The sequence below is a fragment of the Syngnathus acus genome, chromosome 11, assembly GCF_901709675.1.
Source record: "Syngnathus acus chromosome 11, fSynAcu1.2, whole genome shotgun sequence".
Lineage (NCBI taxonomy): Eukaryota > Metazoa > Chordata > Actinopteri > Syngnathiformes > Syngnathidae > Syngnathus > Syngnathus acus.
In genome coordinates, this window is record NC_051096.1 from 6,041,818 (window position 1) to 6,059,369 (window position 17,552).

At 42.8% G+C, this 17,552-nt stretch overlaps 2 protein-coding genes across 4 annotated transcripts in view; both read left to right on the forward strand.

Annotated features, from left to right (window-relative positions):
* The first annotated feature begins 5,302 nt into the window (after positions 1–5,302).
* On the forward strand, positions 5,303–10,334 carry hepacam2 (HEPACAM family member 2). 3 transcript variants are annotated; one of them, XM_037264661.1, is made up of 9 exons: positions 5,303–5,488; positions 7,225–7,577; positions 7,658–7,945; positions 8,057–8,359; positions 8,849–8,974; positions 9,075–9,096; positions 9,174–9,211; positions 9,460–9,533; positions 9,621–10,334. In XM_037264661.1, the coding sequence occupies exons 1-9, from the start codon at positions 5,427–5,429 to the stop codon at positions 9,729–9,731; spliced, it is 1,377 nt and encodes a 458-aa protein (XP_037120556.1). In that variant the 5' UTR covers positions 5,303–5,426; the 3' UTR covers positions 9,732–10,334. The 3 variants fall into 3 exon arrangements, with proteins under 3 accessions (XP_037120556.1, XP_037120553.1, XP_037120554.1); XM_037264658.1 differs by having other exon boundaries at positions 5,304–5,484; positions 7,218–7,577; XM_037264659.1 differs by having other exon boundaries at positions 5,304–5,484; positions 7,218–7,577; positions 9,177–9,211.
* A 1,197-nt stretch (positions 10,335–11,531) lies between these two features.
* vps50 (VPS50 EARP/GARPII complex subunit) overlaps positions 11,532–17,552 on the forward strand; it is a 49,650-nt gene continuing 43,629 nt past the window's right edge. The window contains 4 exon segments of the mRNA XM_037264689.1: positions 11,532–11,687; positions 12,338–12,406; positions 15,381–15,503; positions 16,268–16,339. Of these exon segments, the coding sequence (XP_037120584.1) occupies positions 11,655–11,687; positions 12,338–12,406; positions 15,381–15,503; positions 16,268–16,339 (297 nt within the window). The 5' untranslated portion in view covers positions 11,532–11,654.

A 17,552-nucleotide genomic window follows, 5' to 3' on the forward strand; every position in this document is an offset into this window, starting at 1 on the left:
AACCAATACAAAGCGTTCAGTAGGCTCATTTTATTCCGACAGGACAAGATGGCAGCCGAGCATCCTCGCTTTTTACGTTCCTCTCACTTGATTCCCCCTCTTCCGCTTTCTCGTCAAGCCAGGCTCTTGTCCCGAGTGTGTGGCGCGCTGCGTACGTAAAGCCCCGTCTCTCTTCTTCCCTTGTCCTTGTCCCCGACACAGGCCCCCAGACACAAGCCTCTTTCTGTTGGGCCATCGCTATGACAACCAAGCCACTAGCTTGAGGAGGCGACATAAAAACCTGCTCTTTTGCGAGGGACACAGGAACACCTGCCGCCTCCAGAGATGGGGAGGGCCAAAGCTGGACACACAAGTGCATGTAGACAGACACAAATCCATGTGGTCACTAAGGCCACACACATATAAAGAACTGTACATGTCCACAAAGTTCGACACGGAAGAATTAAACAAGACAGGCGATGTACCGCAAGACTGCTTCCTTCTACTAAACCGGCTGCCCTCGTTGAATGAGATAATCAAAGGGCGTGGAATATGGCATGAACTAATTATCCGATATTGATCTGGTTGGTCAGGTTTCAGGTTCAATCTTAAATAATTGCGGCGAGGTAGTTGAAAGAAATCTCAAATTTACTCTCGTCCATAGCTGAATGAGTACAAATTATTTGGAGCGTTTGAAGGGGGGCAGTGTTTTACTTTTTAGCAGGCTGCATCACCATGGTAACCCATGTCGCAACCCCAAATCCTTCAAGTCTAACCACTTGGTAACCGTGTTAGAAATGTCTCGCAACACTCACTGGCCACTCATTGTTGTCATAACAAAAATATACAAACTCTTACTTGCTTATTGATGGCTTATTTTTAAATGTGATTTTCCTATTTAGAGCAAAGCCACTATAATTACGCTTCTGTCTGAACGTATATTGGAATTGCGGAGAAAGTCCAGATGTCCACTGAAGTGCCGTGTGGCCATACGTATGCATGTGTGCCTCAAGTTGCGGTCTTTAATTATTTAAACAAAACCAGGGTCCTGTCTAAGTCAACAATGTGAACTGTTTGACCCCAGGAATAAATGATAATTACATCCTCTCCAGTGGAACACAAAGACCAGATGTTAAATGTGCGTTTGGGCTATTGTTAAGCGTGAAAAAGGAATTAATTGCGCGGCGCTCGTGTCATCCGTTATATAAGGAGTCCGTTTAATAAGCTGAGGCTGTTCCAGGCGGAATATTCTGGAGGGACTGGCAAAAGAACCTTCAGGGCTTCGCTGCTGTTCATTAAGAGTATTAATGATTAACTGAGAGTGCTATTGTCCCCTCGGGTCCAGCTGTCCTTCCACTGCCTGATCCACTTGGATGCCTCTGGGCCACTGAACTCTATTCATGTGTTTAAGTGACAGCTGCTCCTTCCTCACTGTGTGCTTGTTCAGTCACCTGCAGATGCTGCTAAACAACGAAGCAACGAGTCGATGATAGAAAAGATTGCTAGTTTAGTAGGTGATGAACGTGATTATGTCAAAATAAAAAGATGTGTGCAGGTGCTGAATGATGGAAACAAACTGGACCAAATATTTGACTGAGGATTCGAGTTCTCTGAGTGGGTCAACATTGTTTGTTTTCTATATTTCACACATCTCGTCCGCCTGTGCATTCAAAACAAGGAATGCCTCTGTCTTATATTGCAGTCAGATATGCTTATCCGCTCATCTCCTATTTTCTTACGGGAACTATGGTATCTCTTATCTGAACAACGTGCTGTGGGAACCACTAAGATCCATGTGGGCAGACCTCCAGATGTGATGTCAGGCTTTGGAAGAACACTGGACATGCTGCACGCTTTTCCTTCACGAGCCCCCTAAGTCGAATGACGAGAACCTTTGCAGTTCTCCACGAGTGGAAAATGGCCGATGCGATTCCTTGACGCGTGTTTTTAGTGCGTGTCTCGCATTCAGGCTGTTTTACTCGAAGGTGTTCACGTGAGATTAAGGCCCGCTTTTCCAAACTCTTACTGGTGGCAAGTACAGCGTTGTTTTCCCTTATCCCGTGTTTTACGATAGTGTGAAGCATAAAGGACAAGCACAGACCTGAGCCAAGGGAGTAGTGATTTTCAGCCTCTGATGGCAGGCAGTGTGTCTTAGCAGCCAGTTTATTGCAGGAGCCGAACATAGAGGTGGCTGTGTCCGTTCAACTCTTTATGCATGCACGTGCAAGCAGCCACACAAACACATGCCCTCAGACACCAGTGGAGTTTGTGGCATTTGCACCGAGGTAAACATTTTTCCGAGATGTGTGTGTTGGATGAAAGGCATTTTGCCTTTCTCACTCCGCGGGGGAAATGAAAGAGGGAATAAATGTTCACTTTCATTTCGATGCCCGCGGTGAATGTTAACGAAGACATTGGACACCCTTCGTGTCTGGAGTTGACAAATTTCGTATTTAGAGGCTTGGCTGTTTCCTCATTTGCTCCACATTTCGCACAGATTGAGTGTTACACCTGCTGTAAGTGAGCGCATTTGTTTTTGCACTTTCTTCACAGAACCTCGCGGGCAAAATGAGCAAACGTCAACAACACGAATGGGTTTTATCGCTGCCAACCGCCGTTACGACTCACGTGTGACTATGAATGAATACACAGTCATTCGTATGATTGAAGCATAGCCTTAGCGTTACATTGACAAGAAGAGGATCTGGCTTACAGACAGCAGGATTTGACATTGGCTCACTTCCTGTCATTGACTGCGGGTCACATGGTGAGTGCGTGGGCGCTTGATAATGGAATGCGTTAAAAGGGTTAGGCTCTTTCCACCAGACGCGGTGTCACATGCACACAAACACACTACAGCTGTGTGCGTGTGTGTTATATTCTCCAAAGAAGTGAAACTCAGTAACGTCTGCTTTTGTTTCCCATTCACTGCATATTGACATACGTATGTACTTCTAAAATTCGAGATTATTATGAATGAAGTTCTGTTCCTGTTTCGGTTCATGAGAACAAAGGAGCCGCCTCGTCTGAGAGAGATACAAAGGTTCAACGGTGCGGCGGTCAACAAAGAGTCATTCCGGTGCAAACTTGAGTGCAGGGCATGTATGTGCACACACCCACGCAGTGCACAACATGTACATCCAGCATTCCCAGTTTCCTTCTGTTCGAAATCTTAGCGTGTGAATGGAACTTTGCCATCCAATCAAATCACTCACATACCATGCAAACATCTCCGCCCCTTCTCTTTGCGGCCTTGCTACTTCTGTTAAATCTCTCCCTCCATTTCAAGTAACGTTTGGGTATGCGAAAGCAAAAAACTTTTTAAGTGGTAATCAGAAACCGCTCATCGACAACCTCAAAGGTCCGCTTTCGCTTTTCAGTGAAGACTTTCCGATAACGTGCCCGTGAAGGTGTTTGCAAATGTGCTCGGCCTCTCAGGCAGAATCAAAGTCCATTCGTTAAAACCACCCAGCGACGTTTATCTTCCATATACCACCCAGAGACAAAAATAATGTGAGCCTGTATCGCAGTGGGCCAATGACACCCCGTGCGGCCCCACTGTAATGACTGCACCACACTTGCACACACACACAGACACACACACACACGTTCCAATGGTGTGGCCTTGATGTGGGCTGCTGTGCTGTGTCTGCTTTGAGTGTCTGCAGATGGAGGCCAAGGCTTCCAGTGAGCAGGAATGATGGCGATGGAGAAAAAAGGACCCACAAAAAGTTTTTAGCTCCTAGGGACTGAACCAGTAAAGATTTCTATAGTTGACTATGTGATGAAAATCAATGAATTGATCATGTGACGAATGGAAAAAGGGACATTTTTAAGAGGGCGTGTGCGCGACTCAGCTTTGGCGCCCCGGTTCTTGGAGAGTCGTCACGCCGGGTCACATTGTGTTACATCTGATAAACAATCGTATGGTTGTTCGGACAATCCAGAGTTTAATGTGAATTTAGGATTTCTTCCAATACGACTATGGTGACCATACACTCATGTTGTTCTGCTTCTTAGTCTGTCACTCTCTCCAAGTCAAAAGGTCACAACCTTATGTTTCATTTCTGCTCCTCAATATCCTTCCTTCTTGTTGAATAAGTCGTGATATCGCATTATCTGTACTTCTTGAAATTGGCTGACGTCAATAACAAACTGGTGCAAGTATTTTTTACAATCACATGATCCGCCCTAAAAAGCAATTAGGAAACATCCACAAGATCAGGAATGAATGAGATGATACCTGATATTTCTCTTCCAAGCTATCATTGGAAGATAAAACTGGATGTTGAAACACATTGGAAGTCTCATGACTTCCGTTTGCCTTATGTAGCAGGTAGGTTGGGAAGTGGTGCCGTATGAGAATACAATACAGTGCAAATAATAAACAAATAGGCTTAGTTGACAAAATGTAGCATTAACCAACACTGAAATGCTGCCATGATGACTTGGTGGCTGATTTTGTTCGATCGGGATGATGCAAGGACTCCATCTATTGGTTAAGTTGCAACTTGCATCAAGAAAATGCTAAACAATTAAGCCCATAATAACTACAGTATGAACGGTCTTGTTTTCTGCTTGAACTTTTTCCAAATACTATACACTAATATTATGAGAAATGTATGATGGCCTGGAAACCTGGAACCGTTCTTTCAAATGCTATAAAAATAAAACAATAATAAAATAAAATACTCTAAGTACACTGCTCAAGTGTGTGAATGTTTGTGTGAGTGCATTATATAAACCCCCACTCCCGATTGTTCATTTTCTCTCCATGGTGCCATCACCAAATGCAGCGTTCATTTGCACTGCCAACAATGGCTTCGTTCTTGAGATAAGTGCCAACTTTCAGCACATATTCAATGACAGGGCTGCCCATCACAATTTACCACAAGTACTGTAGCCATGTGCTCTACGTATCTTTCTGTCTTTTGATATTTTCATTTCCTGAGGGGATGAAAAACTATTGTCAAGCCACATATCTCTTTCAGCCTGACGACTTAACTTAAAAATCAGTTCGAGATCAGCAGTATCATTTTTGCCATTTACAAAATGATCTTACAGCTTTCGCGAAACCAAGTTGCTGTCTAACTGCTTTTTCTGCCCCACTCCCCAAACCGTCACGATTCGGCTTCCATCCTGAAGACGAAACTGTTCATTCAGACATTGACGTCTCAGTTTCTCAGACGAAATGAAACCCTCGGCCTCGAGGCGAGTGTGTGTATGCAGCCCATACTGTCCTGTCACTCAGCCGGGTGGACAACTTCTTCTTCCCCTACCTGATGTCACGTGGGAGGGGCCTTGCCGTCGAAGCTAGCTCCTCTCATTTCCCTGGCAAATGTAGTCACCACAACCAGTCACACTTCTCTCCTCCCTGCTCTACCACCACTCTACCGCCTCCTTCCTTCATCCCTCATTTTGCACAAGTCCCAAGAGGATAAGATGCCATGGAGGCCACGGGGGGAACGGTCCTTTGTGTCTGCTCGCTGCTGGTCCTCCTAACAGGTGAGTGCTGCTGTTGGGATGATGTGACTGATGTAGAATGTGGACAGGTAGAAAGTTTTTTTGGGAGAAAATGCTAAGTGCGGCATTTGTTTACAACGATAACACACATCCGAGATGCAGTCTTAGTACCGAGCATCCTTCTCATTTATTATCACCACGAAAATTCATCTTTATGAACTAACTTCTTCTACTCTGATGTGGTAACAACACTGTTTGAAGTAACTTGTTTGAAGAGAATTTTGCGTGGCCTGTATCTCGTTTATTTACACACGCTTTCCATAATCCACTTCGCCTTTTGAATGCCGCCAGCTCTAAAATAATACCAAAACAAGTCAGTGGAAAGAAGAAGTGAGCAACACCACTCTTCTGTGACTCATTTTAAACCCAACACATCCAAAATGTCCCCAAATTTTAAGTTCGGGAAAAAAATCCTTAAGTATCTTATCTCTGGTATACACTTGCATTTCGACACGCACCGGCTGACTTTATTTAGTGTGCAAACAGCTTACATGGTTGCAAAGGTGATAAGAGGCAGGTGTGTGTATGTATGGGCCTTCACTTACAATTGTTTGAAAGTGCACGTTTGCCCCTCATTACCTTGAAAGTGTGTTTCCATGTGTGTGTGTGTGTTATAATATCCACCATCACCACAGCAGCTTATGACCACAACAATGACCACTTTGTTTGGGGACAACAGTTAAGCAGCGGGCTGGGCACACTTGTCCTCATTTTGTCTTTTCAGTGTATCCCAGCTGGTGTAAACGGAGGCACGCGCCTGCTTGTGACAACGCACGTGCACGCAACACACAGAAACTCGCCTGCAGGCCTGAGAGAGTTGACATGTTGCGAGGGTGTGGGCGCTGCAACTATTATGTCCAACGGAACGGCCAGTAGAGTAGTTGTGATAAGCAGGGTGGAAACGGGGAGTAAATTAGGAGGAAGTAGCATTTCGTGTGTGCATGTGTGAGTGAAACTTTTGACACCATATTTGTTTTATGAGTATGTATTGAGTTTACTTTTGAGTGAAATGAGAAATGGGGAAAAAAAAGACAGTTTGAAGATCCCAAGTGAGCAAAGTGTGAGCGTCTCTTTGCAAGTTAGTGCCTCACGCTACCACCACCCACTCACATGCTGTTTGCTCTCAGTCTGGCATCCAAACAGAAACAACTTCGTTCCACTTTTGCAACTTACAAGACGAAAACTGTGCCGAGAAGCAATCGGTAGTTGTGAAGAGTCTCCTGCCAGCTCAGATGAAATATTAATGGGGCTTATGTAACACAATAAAGGACGGAAAAAAACAGAAGCCCCGGTATGAACTCAATATACGCACGGTTAGAAGCATCAGTTGTTGACGCCGTAAATTGTTAAGCACCTGCAGACAAGCTTCCCTGGCAACTCCTCTCAACAGCAGACAGTGAGGTGCTCCGGATTAACAGTTATTCAGTGACTTCAGACAGCCGCTGTGTTTGTTTTGCGTGACGTTAGCTTGAAAGACAGGTCCTGTTCTCCTCAAACAACAATGGCAGCATTGAGCTGTGTCAATATTAACTCATTACAGTTTGAGGATCTGGACAACTTGGAGAAAAGGATGCAGATAGGCCTCATTAATGCTTCAACATGAGTAATCGACACTCAAAGTTGTTTTGATTAAGCCTGTTGGAGCAAAATAAAGACATCGGAAGATGACCTTGAAAAATGAATCGTGTCCTCTTTTTCCACTTTACCGTTCACAGACGTCAGCGCAAAGTTCATCCACGTCCCTTCATCAACCCGTCACGGCATCGAAGGGAAGTCCGTATGCCTGCCCGTTGAGGTGTACTTCCAATTGAACGAGGTGGATATCCAGGGAACGTGGGCCCACACCTCGACGAGCGGCACCAGCACCACTGTGGTGACATTTACCAAAGTCTCCAACATCCCCAACATGATTTACCACGACCACATCTCGTTCAAAGAGCCCAATATGACTTTGCTGATACGGAAATTAAACCAGCGTGACGAGGGAATTTATCACCTCAACCTCAACGTCGTGTTTCTTAACAAGTCGGGGCAGATTTTCAAAGAGGAGAGGACAGTGCGTGTCACTGTTGATGGTGAGTGGAGTGACACATCATTTCATGTCACGTTTTTTCGTAGCAATCTCTAAACGTAGACTTTTGTATTTACTTCTCAGTTCCTGTATCCACTCCGATCATTGAGAAGAGCCCGTCTTATGCGCTGGTTGAGGACAAGGCCAACGTGACGTGGACATGTTCGGTGGAGAGAGGAACAAGGGTTGCGTTTCAGTGGTACAGAGACAATAAGCTCCTGGGTGTCAGTGACAGATATCACTTTTCCAAAGACAAATCCACACTGCTCATCAGTCCGATTAAAAAAGAGGACAAGGGAAGTTACCGATGTGTGGCGAGCAACCCCGTCAGCCAGGAGGGATGCGAAAAGGCCGTGGAGCTCACCGTTTACTGTGAGTGGACGTTTGCCTTCATCGTCAAGCTCAAAAGAAATTCATTTTGTGCAATGATTTGGGTGGTGGCTAATACAGAAATCTTTCCTGACCAATTTCTGTCCTCTGCAGATGGCCCGTACAACTTAGAGGTGAACTCCGAGCAAGGCCTCCGCACCGGGGGTGTGTTCACCATCAACCCTGGAGAACTGGTCTTCTTTGATTGCCAGGCTGATTCCAACCCCCCCAACAGCTACGTGTGGATCTCCAAGGGGCCCAACACGACCACGCAGGTCATCACCGAGGGCCCGCGGTTGGAGATTCTCTCCTACAGACTGGCCCAGGCTGAGGAGTACCTATGCCGCGCCTTCAACAATGTGACGCAAAAGCAAGACGAGACCCAGTTTACCTTGGTGGTCGCCAGCCTGGGAACAGGTGGGTGGAAAATGGCAGGAAGGAAAAGTGTTTCGGGGAATTCGCATTCGATAAACATACGCACAATAGGTTAAGTGTCGTACTACCGATTCTGTGCTCAGCAGGGAAGTGGAAACCTGATTATGACTACCATGAAACATGAACAGAGCATTTTTATCTGTGTTGCGAGGTTTCACTGCCTGCAGTCTGTATTAAAGTTCCCGTGTGTGGGAAAGTCAACACAGCATAACAGCTGTTGTATTTGTTGACAAGGTTTTATAGCATGGCGGGATTCTGTGTGCCGAATGAGGAACGTTGATATGTTGTCACGGTGATGTCGAGAAAAGGCGAGGCGATGGCTCCCGCTGATTACTGGTTAGGGTTTAACTCGTCGACACAAGCTGCTGTGACTTAAATTTCTTTAAGTGGCTGACCATATATAGCCCTTACAGATTGAAGCCCACGTGCATGATGAACGTTAGTCCAACGATTGTGTTTGTTTGTTTATAGGAAAAGATAAGCACACCCAGGATCACAATGGCGTATCCCCGCTGGCTGTTATTACTGTGTGTTCTTTGTTCATCATCGGTGGCATGCTGCTCGTCTTTTTTAAGAAAGCTTGTCACCCAAAGACAGGTTAGTTGGCAATTTCTGGTAACTGCTGCATTCATATTTCTACATTTACAAGTTTCTCATGCATTTGGTTTTCCTTTTCCTCTCTCCATCTTATCTGCAGTGCTCATGAGAATTTATAACAGGTAAGAACAAAATCGAACTATTATATTGAATTAATACAGCTAAAAGTGAAAATACTTTAATTACAATAACTGTTTAGCAGACTCATCTCTGATCAGGAACGACCACATCGATCAGGTAACAGAACTCTTTTGGAGACGTGTATTAGTCTTTCCTGTTCTTCACTCATCACATACTTTCATATCTAGACAAAGACAATACTTCTTAGTTTTCACTCACTCATAATTTGAGCTCATTCCTGTAATTCTGTTCTTATTTCAATAATATAGATGATACAGTACATGATGAGTATTTTATTTTTTAAATAACAGCTGTAATGTATCATCAAAAAAACAATAATAATGGAATACTATGTTCATTAACAGGCCATGAGGATGCAACTGAAGACTTTGGTATCTATGAATTTGTCTCCATACATGGGACCATAGAATCTGCTAGGGTATGTTTTTATCTTGTTCACGCACACACACACACACACACACACAGGAGCTGTTAAATTGATGTATTTCCCCAAACTGTCCTGCAGGTATCATGCAAATCCCTGGCTCGCCTGGAGTCAGTCCAGGATATGCACACCACAATCTATGATGTGATCAGGCACGTTCCCGAAACCCCTGGCCAGAGTTTGCTCGAGTGACTTTTAAGTCATCAACTTAAAAAATTCGATTTGTGTTTGTTTTGAGGCTCTTGTCAAAGCCCAAGGCACTGCTGACTCATTGTTTGCACTCGAGCTGATAGAGACCTGTGCCAGTACACAATCATATTGTGCACTGTTGTGGTCCACATGCTAAGGCAGATCATTTATTTGATTAATTTGACTGTATTTACTCAATTTGAGATGAACATACACAGGGTGATGTCAACGTAAGCATACTTAGAGAGAGAGCTCAAATTTATTAACCAAAAAATGTTCATTTCATGTTGTTCCTGAAAGAAAGTGAATTTTGAGACCGGTATTTTTTGTAACATGTTAATGAAAGAGTGAGATGGAAAACTGTAAATACTGTACATAGATTATGAGATTCTTTTAAAACACCTGTATGATTCTATGTCTATGTTTTCTTCGGATCTATTTATTCCTATTTGAAACCCTTCAGCTTGGTTCTATAAATGTAGCATTTGTCTGTGTGTATAAATATGAAAGCTGAATGATTGTGTGTTTTTTTTAAATTAATGTATAGTTTGCATTTTTGTTTTTTTTATTTCAATAAATATGTCAGTATGACATGATGGATGCCAAGAGCTTGTTGTGTCACTTGTGAAAGATTTGAAATCCCTGCAGACTACTCTGCTTGGTTATAGACATGATGAATTGGTATGCAGTGTACCTGCTGTGATCGTGAGACACATGCGGGAGCAGACAGATGCTTCAGCATGCTTAGCGCACTCCACCTGCCTCTGTTGGCACGTTGTCATGAGAAGATGAAAAATAAAGTGTATACAGTATGTGAGACAACCAGACAAAAATACACTGAGGCCAGAGGTGCACATTGGCTTCAGCATATTTGGTGGACAAGCCCACAGCTAGTTCTGTAGAGGTGCTCTCCATATGTGGGGCGAGGATTAATCTACCTGTCAAGAAATTTTAACATTCATGAGAATTTATGAATAACAATGAACACTTAATTAAATCAAGCTCTAATTAGCTTGTGACCTTGCCCATGAGCTCTTCAGTAGTGTCCCTGGGTTGGGTCATACCATCTGTTCCATAACAGAGTATGCTTGAAGAGAGGCTCTTCATTTTGGCTGAATGCCTAACACCTAAGGAGAGCTTGCTCACCTTCATTTGACTGGGAAATAGCCTGGGGCTTCATTAAGGCGGGAACTGTAGCTCATTGTGTGTGCTGCTTTTAACCAATATAATGCCCTGGGGCAATGTTGGTAATTGGTACAGTTACGCTATTGTAGTTCAATGGTAGTTGCTATTCGTTCAAACTATTTGACATTATTCACTGCATTACGAGCAACCATTCACACCCATGGAGAAATAGGTTTTTCCAACATGCATGTTGGAAAGCCAGCGCTTTTTTCCCCCAGCAGAGGTCAGTAGAGTCCTTTGCATGATTTGTTTGGCACTAATAGAAACTTATGTGATTAATTTAGTAGAGTAATAATGTGTGTTTACTAATGAATAAACAACAAAAAAGGGTGTTGTGAAGGCAGCAGAAGCCTTTGCTCCACGCAGACTGGTATTTTTTGTAACATAGATGTCATAAAGCTTTTCTAGTAAAAAAAAAAACAGCAACAACAAAGACTACATAATGTAATTCGTTTGAATTTCCTTTGAGGTACCAATCAGTCATTTTTTAAAATATATTGTGGTTGCCAAAATTGCAAAGAGGACTATTATCCCGTAAAACAGGTAAGTTGTTAAGCAAAACACAAAAAACTACGTTTCCCATGATACATTGGATGAGTCAGGGAAACAGCGTCCATGTTCGCAGGTCACGTGACTGCCAAACATGGCTCTCGCCGTATTGATGTAGGCGTATCGCTGAAATGACAACATAGCTGGAACAATATCCATTGATATTATCACTGGCCACATTTCAGCGCTACAATGCAAAAGATAAAGTCTCTCATGGCCCGGCAGGTATGTGAAGTAACTCTCCGTAAAATGAGCTGCTGGGCGTTTATCGCAGACATAGCTTGAGAATCTGCTAGCACAACGGCTAAGGTGCTAATTTGACAGGTGTCAATATAGTAACTAATTAAAGTGGATAGCCCGGTGTATACTCTTGAATTGTCTTGACATTAAAACCTGTTATATGTGGGGAAAAGCTCACCTAATGTAAGCTACTGTACGTTCGTATATATCGGACATAACCATACAATAATATCTTGTTAATTCCTCTTATAAATGTTGGTTTGGTGCAAAGACATTTCAAAAAACAAAAAGCCGTTGCCGTGGTTCATACTCTTCATCTCGGACAAGTTGAAGTGGCCCTAATATTTGCACAACATTCACATTTTATTTTCCTTATCTATAAATACATGACAGTGGAAAACCAAGTTTTGTTATTCCCACCTCTCGTATTATTATTATTCTTACCATTATTATTATTGTTGTTATTATTATGATTGTCATTACTATGTTTATTACTATGTCAGCCTGGAATCGCTTTGATGTCCAGTCTGAAACTGATAAATAAGATTCCCTTAAACGATTATCTCAAATCAATCCCTAAAATGAAAGTGAATTGCCCAACTGTATTTTAATCTAATATTGTTAATTTCTGACAGGGTCTAAAAAGCCCTCCGGACAGCATGGCAGACCTCAGTCCCGTGGAGAACTTTAGGATACCAAGCAAGGTATATATACACAGTCTTTTTGAGATCCATACTATGGTTGTTGTATAGTGGGAGCTTATTTTTCTTACTTTCCTGAAGGAGTTTTAAGGCAACATCTGGCTCACTGATGGTTGATGCATCACCCTCATAAAACATGACTAGCAAGTTTAAGCTGGTAATGACAGGGTTGTAGTCCAGGTTGGAAAATGTTTGGGAAGAGCTTAGACTCAGACCAAACACAATTATGGGAATGTTTATGGAATTAAAAAGTCCACACATCCCTGTTTGAGTTCCAGATTTTTGTATAGAAAACAATAGACCATCTTGGCAAAATTGACAAACTTTTTTCCATACTTAATCAGACCTATAATATGTACAAAAATATTGAAAAAATAAATTCACTTTTATTTAAGATGCGGGACATAATATATAATAAGTTATTAAAGTAATTTATTTACATGTTGTTTTTGACAAATTTAGCCACAGGGAAATAGAAATAGAAAATACTTAATTTTATAAGTAGGTGTTAATGAAATTTAGTGATCCCATTTGCTATTGCTTGATTGTAAATAATTTTCTTGCATCTGGAAATGTTTGCTTGAGTTGACGCTACAAGCTACATTTACCCTTTTCCATCAGCAGGGGCCCTCCTTGCTTTATTAACACAGCGCAGGTCTCGTTTAGATGCCACATGCACAGTCATAAATTAAATGTGAGGATATACTATAATGATGGTTTTCACTTTATGTCATTCGGAAAAGGCACAAGCCTTTTTGATAATTGGTTGTGTTAAATAATATTGTGGTAAAAGTGAAATAATCTGCATTTATGTCTCTACAGACGCTCCCATCTTGGAAATAATAAGGTCCCTCAGCTTCCTAACTTAACCTTCATCTCTGTCTCACGAGAGTTGTCATGAAGCTCCCATTGTTCCGGAACTCTTTTATTTTCACAATCCTCCCGGTTGTCAAGGTCCATTTTATCCTTATCCTGATTGTCAACATTCAGCGAGCACTCGAGGCTTTGATATTCCCTTTGATTCTATGGTAGCGTCTGTTCAGTGTCCTGCAATTTGAATGAAAATAGATTTGTAATTACCGCCCCCCCCCCAAAAAAAGAAAGATGTGAATATTATTGGATTTGCATGGAGGTTGAAGCTTTTTTTTTTTTAGTCATGCCTCACGTTCAAAGTGGAATTTGATCAAAGCTTGGTCGCACGTGTGGCCCCAAAATAGTCTCTTACTGAGTCATTCAGGTTGAGATGGCTGGAAGTTTTGCGCATTACGGCAAGTCCAAGGGTGGCGGACGACCATGGAGGGAGGGGGCAGAAGACACATCCTTTTTGTTTTGTTCATCCGTCTGTCTTCTCCTGCCGCTACAACTTCCAGCAGCAATGAGTCATCCAACTCCCACACCCTCTCACTTTCTCTCTCTTTTGAGTTGATTTCCCACCCACCTTCCTTGGGGCGGACCGTGATGTCCTGTGCCTTCACCCCTCGTTTCCAATCTCAACGCACTCCCCCACACATTTCCCTTGGGGCTCCTGCACTCTTCTTCACCTGAGTCAAATTGCACGCAAGAGCTTCATTCACACAATTCTCATCATGTTCTCTTGATCAGGCTCACCTTAGGAGTTGTACATCACATGAGCTTAACTGTGGAAGATAGGGCTGAACGATTAATCGAATTGGAATCATCATTACAAAAAAGGAATTTGGAAAAAATAGAAAATGCATTCATTGTAACAGCCTATGGATCAGATTTATCCTATAGTTCCACGTCCAACTTTGCCAAATCTATTTTTAGTGGAAAATAATTTAAATGCGCTGATGCCTCAACGTATTGATTCTACACATAAAAGAAGTCCGAGTCAGCGTTACCTTCGGCGACGTGACATGTTTTATTTATGTGCGAACTCAAATACAGTATGTATGTATGTTCTGTGTGTAAAGCTTCAAGAATTCCGAGGTGGCTGTTTTTGTTTGTGCTTCACTACTTTTATTCATCTCATCAGCTTCACCTTTACCAAGCTGACATTTTTTGCCTTTTAGTGACAGTTTTATGATAGATTGCCATGGGCACAGATATCTAGAGGCTTTCGTGGATGAATCCAAATTATTTGGAAAATAACTTGACCTCTTCATAAGTGCCAAATCATATTTTGTGCCTGTTTTGGCGTGGGGTGCTTTTCAGCCTCACTCACCATTTAAATTGTTTTTGTGGTCCTTTACTAATACGTGAAAAAGTGGAAGGCAGATATCTGCCAAGGCTGATTCCTCTGAAACATAATTTAAACAATTACGATGTTCCCGGTGTTACTATTCTCCTTCAGGTAGCATCAATTCCTTTTTCAAAGCGCCACATATCGCAACCTTCAAAGATCCAAAAAGTGCATGTAAAGTGATTTCCGACTTCGCCGTGAGCAATAATTAATCAACTTTTCCTTGTTTCAAAATGCAAACTCAAACATTTCATCACACTTTGTTATTGACCTGCTGCCATATAGCAGCTAATTAACGTTGTCAGTGGACAGGGGTTGAAATCTGCAAGATTTTGCAGCAATAAGCCTTGGCAGATGCACAGCATGTTAATCAATAAGGTTCTCACAGATGTGCTCTGAAGGGAGGGAATCTCCTTTGGTATTTTTTTTTTCCCCCAGTCATTCATTTCCTCCCTTTGTTCCTCCTACCGATATCCCCCAAGAGAGGAGCCCAATGAAATAACATGTAATCTTCTCCCAAACCACATTCCTATTCCCTCTCCTTTTCTTCTCCTCTCTACTCCATCTAATTTCCATTCAACTCCTTTCTTGTGTTGTCCTCAGGCCCCGCCTGCTTGTTGAAACTCCTCTGGCACTCTTGTTCCTATAATGCTATTTAAACCGCTTTATTTTTGAAGTTTTGTTCATTTTTTTTTTCTTTTTTCCTGAATGACGATTGTAAGCTAGTGCGGGAACTTTTGAAAACAAACATTTGATTTCTCCGATGTGTTTCAGGAAGAGTTGCGGGAGCTCAGGGAGCAACCCATCGACCCTCAGGCCGAGCAAGAGATCATCGACAGTATCGAGGAGATCTACTTCTCTAACGACTCTTTTGACATGGTGCAGCATGAACTGGAGGTTTGTGTAAAAAAAAAAAAAGTCTCCGTTTTGAAGCGCTTCACTAACTGAATGAATGACAACTCACTCCCCTGTAAAATTGATGCCTGACTCACAGTTTCCACTTCCCCTCGATAGGACGGTAATTCCATCAGGGCCTGCGATAGCAATAGAATATTTGCGATGCTTCTGAAAGTGTGACGGTTTCCCGCGCTTCCTGGTTTCTCATCTGAGCCGCTGCCACTTCCTCTTCTCATTCCATTGACAACCAGACTGATGGATTATATCCAGTGAACAGAAGGAGGGTGTGAAATCTCATTAGATTTATCTTGGTCTCACCACACCACCTGAAATGAGACTCTCAATCAAGGGGAAAGTAATTACCTATCATCCCTTGGGGCATGGAATTGTAATATCTTCTTTACCCAGCTGAGTTTGTTTGTTGTTTACTAAAGAATATCCTCTGCCTTCTTGTCCCATCCTACATTTGATCTTAAAAGGTCTATGAATTGAGGTATAATTATTTACATTTCACTGACTCCAAGATCAGTGAGACCATCTTGAACTCTGAATGCTTCGTGGGCAATCATTTTAAATGATGATACTTAGCTGGAATATTTCCTCTGCTCCTGAGTGCCACGACGTCTTGTTGCCCCCCCAGCTAGAAACTTTTCTAATGAGGTTCTGTTTTGAAGCAGCAGGATAAATAACTCTGCAATACGTCAGTCACTGGCTGCATTACAAATCAACTTTGCTGTTGTTGTTGTCTGCTTGTGTTTGTTTAGAAACTCCCGACCGAGTTAAACCTGCTGGAGTTGGAAGAGTACCGAGACAGACTGAAGAGACAACAGGCAGCTGTAAGTCAGACACGCACGCTGTACTGAAATTCTTCCTTTGCCTCTCTTTCCAACAGAGCCCCTCTTCCTTCCTGGGTACGACACGTTAGTCGCCGAGCTGCCGATAAGCGCTGTGTTTTAGATCCTGTAGCTTTCCCCTAATGTGTCACCAGGCACCTCAGGGGAATAGCCATGGCAACTGTTCCAGTGACCAGTCGTGCCAAAACACTGCAGCCGTGTTGTTCAGGAGCACCTTCGACAGTTTGCCAGTTCAATGTCTTGGGGCATTTGCCAAAAAAATAAATAAAAAAAATCAGAGCCACAAAGCATTACAGAAAACGGATTGATGGAGAAAATAAAGCCGTTGCCTATTTCAGTCTGCGGGGCTCAGAAGTTTTATAAACAATAGGATGACTGCGCCTCATGTCTAAAAATAGTCTTCATGCAACTCAAAGCATCGAGAGGGAAATAAGAAAATTGCTCATGGGATTCACCCCCGCCCCTAAAAAAAAAAGCAAGCCTCTTCTTGGACGCTTGAGTATTGTAATGAATTGCTGAAATTGGATGCTCTTGCCAGGTGACGTGCAGTGAGCTTCTGGAAACACCTCAATAAACAGATTGAAAGTAAACGTGCAGGTCGTGTGCAAACCTCAAGTGAAAGAAATACCTTTCCTGTTGTTTTCATCCTACCATGAACATATGGCCTTCGACTGCATCGAGTTTTTTTTCTCACCAGGATTTTATTAGCGAGCGAGAAAATCTTTGAATGATTACTTCGGAGCAGCCAGATAAGGAATAGAGTTATTGTGCGGTGACGTCATAAACGTGAGCAATATGGGATCACGCTTCATCTCATCACTTCTGATATCCTTCTGCCAAGAACGAAAAGACCACCTTTGTGTGTGCACGTGTGCATTTACAGTGTACGCAACCCGCCTCAGCGGCGGCGCACACATTACTTCCGAGACGTGTCGTCGGCGGCGTGTGAAATGAAGCTTATCCCTGTGCAGAAGCAATGGCGGTGCTTCCATGCGCTGGGTCTCCTGTGACTGTCTTCTCTTTTGTCACAACTGAGATGCTATTATTTCAGGTTCATAATGAGATGACAGACAGATGCTTAACCCGTACGTTTTACCTGAATCCTCTGCTTCGGTCAAATAGGCATTTTGTGTCATTTGGGGAGAGAACATCTGCCTTGTCTGTCTGCCACCGCGTCTGAGCTTAATTGGCATCT

Excerpts from the sequence above, each read along its gene's own strand:
- hepacam2 (XM_037264658.1), top strand. The coding sequence starts at position 5,427 with ATGGAGGCCACGGGGGGAACGGTCCTTTGTGTCTGCTCGCTGCTGGTC. Across the intron at positions 7,946-8,056 it reads CGTGGAGCTCACCGTTTACT|ATGGCCCGTACAACTTAGAG; the intron begins GTGAGTGGACGT and ends TGTCCTCTGCAG. Across the intron at positions 9,212-9,459 it reads GGAACGACCACATCGATCAG|GCCATGAGGATGCAACTGAA; the intron begins GTAACAGAACTC and ends GTTCATTAACAG.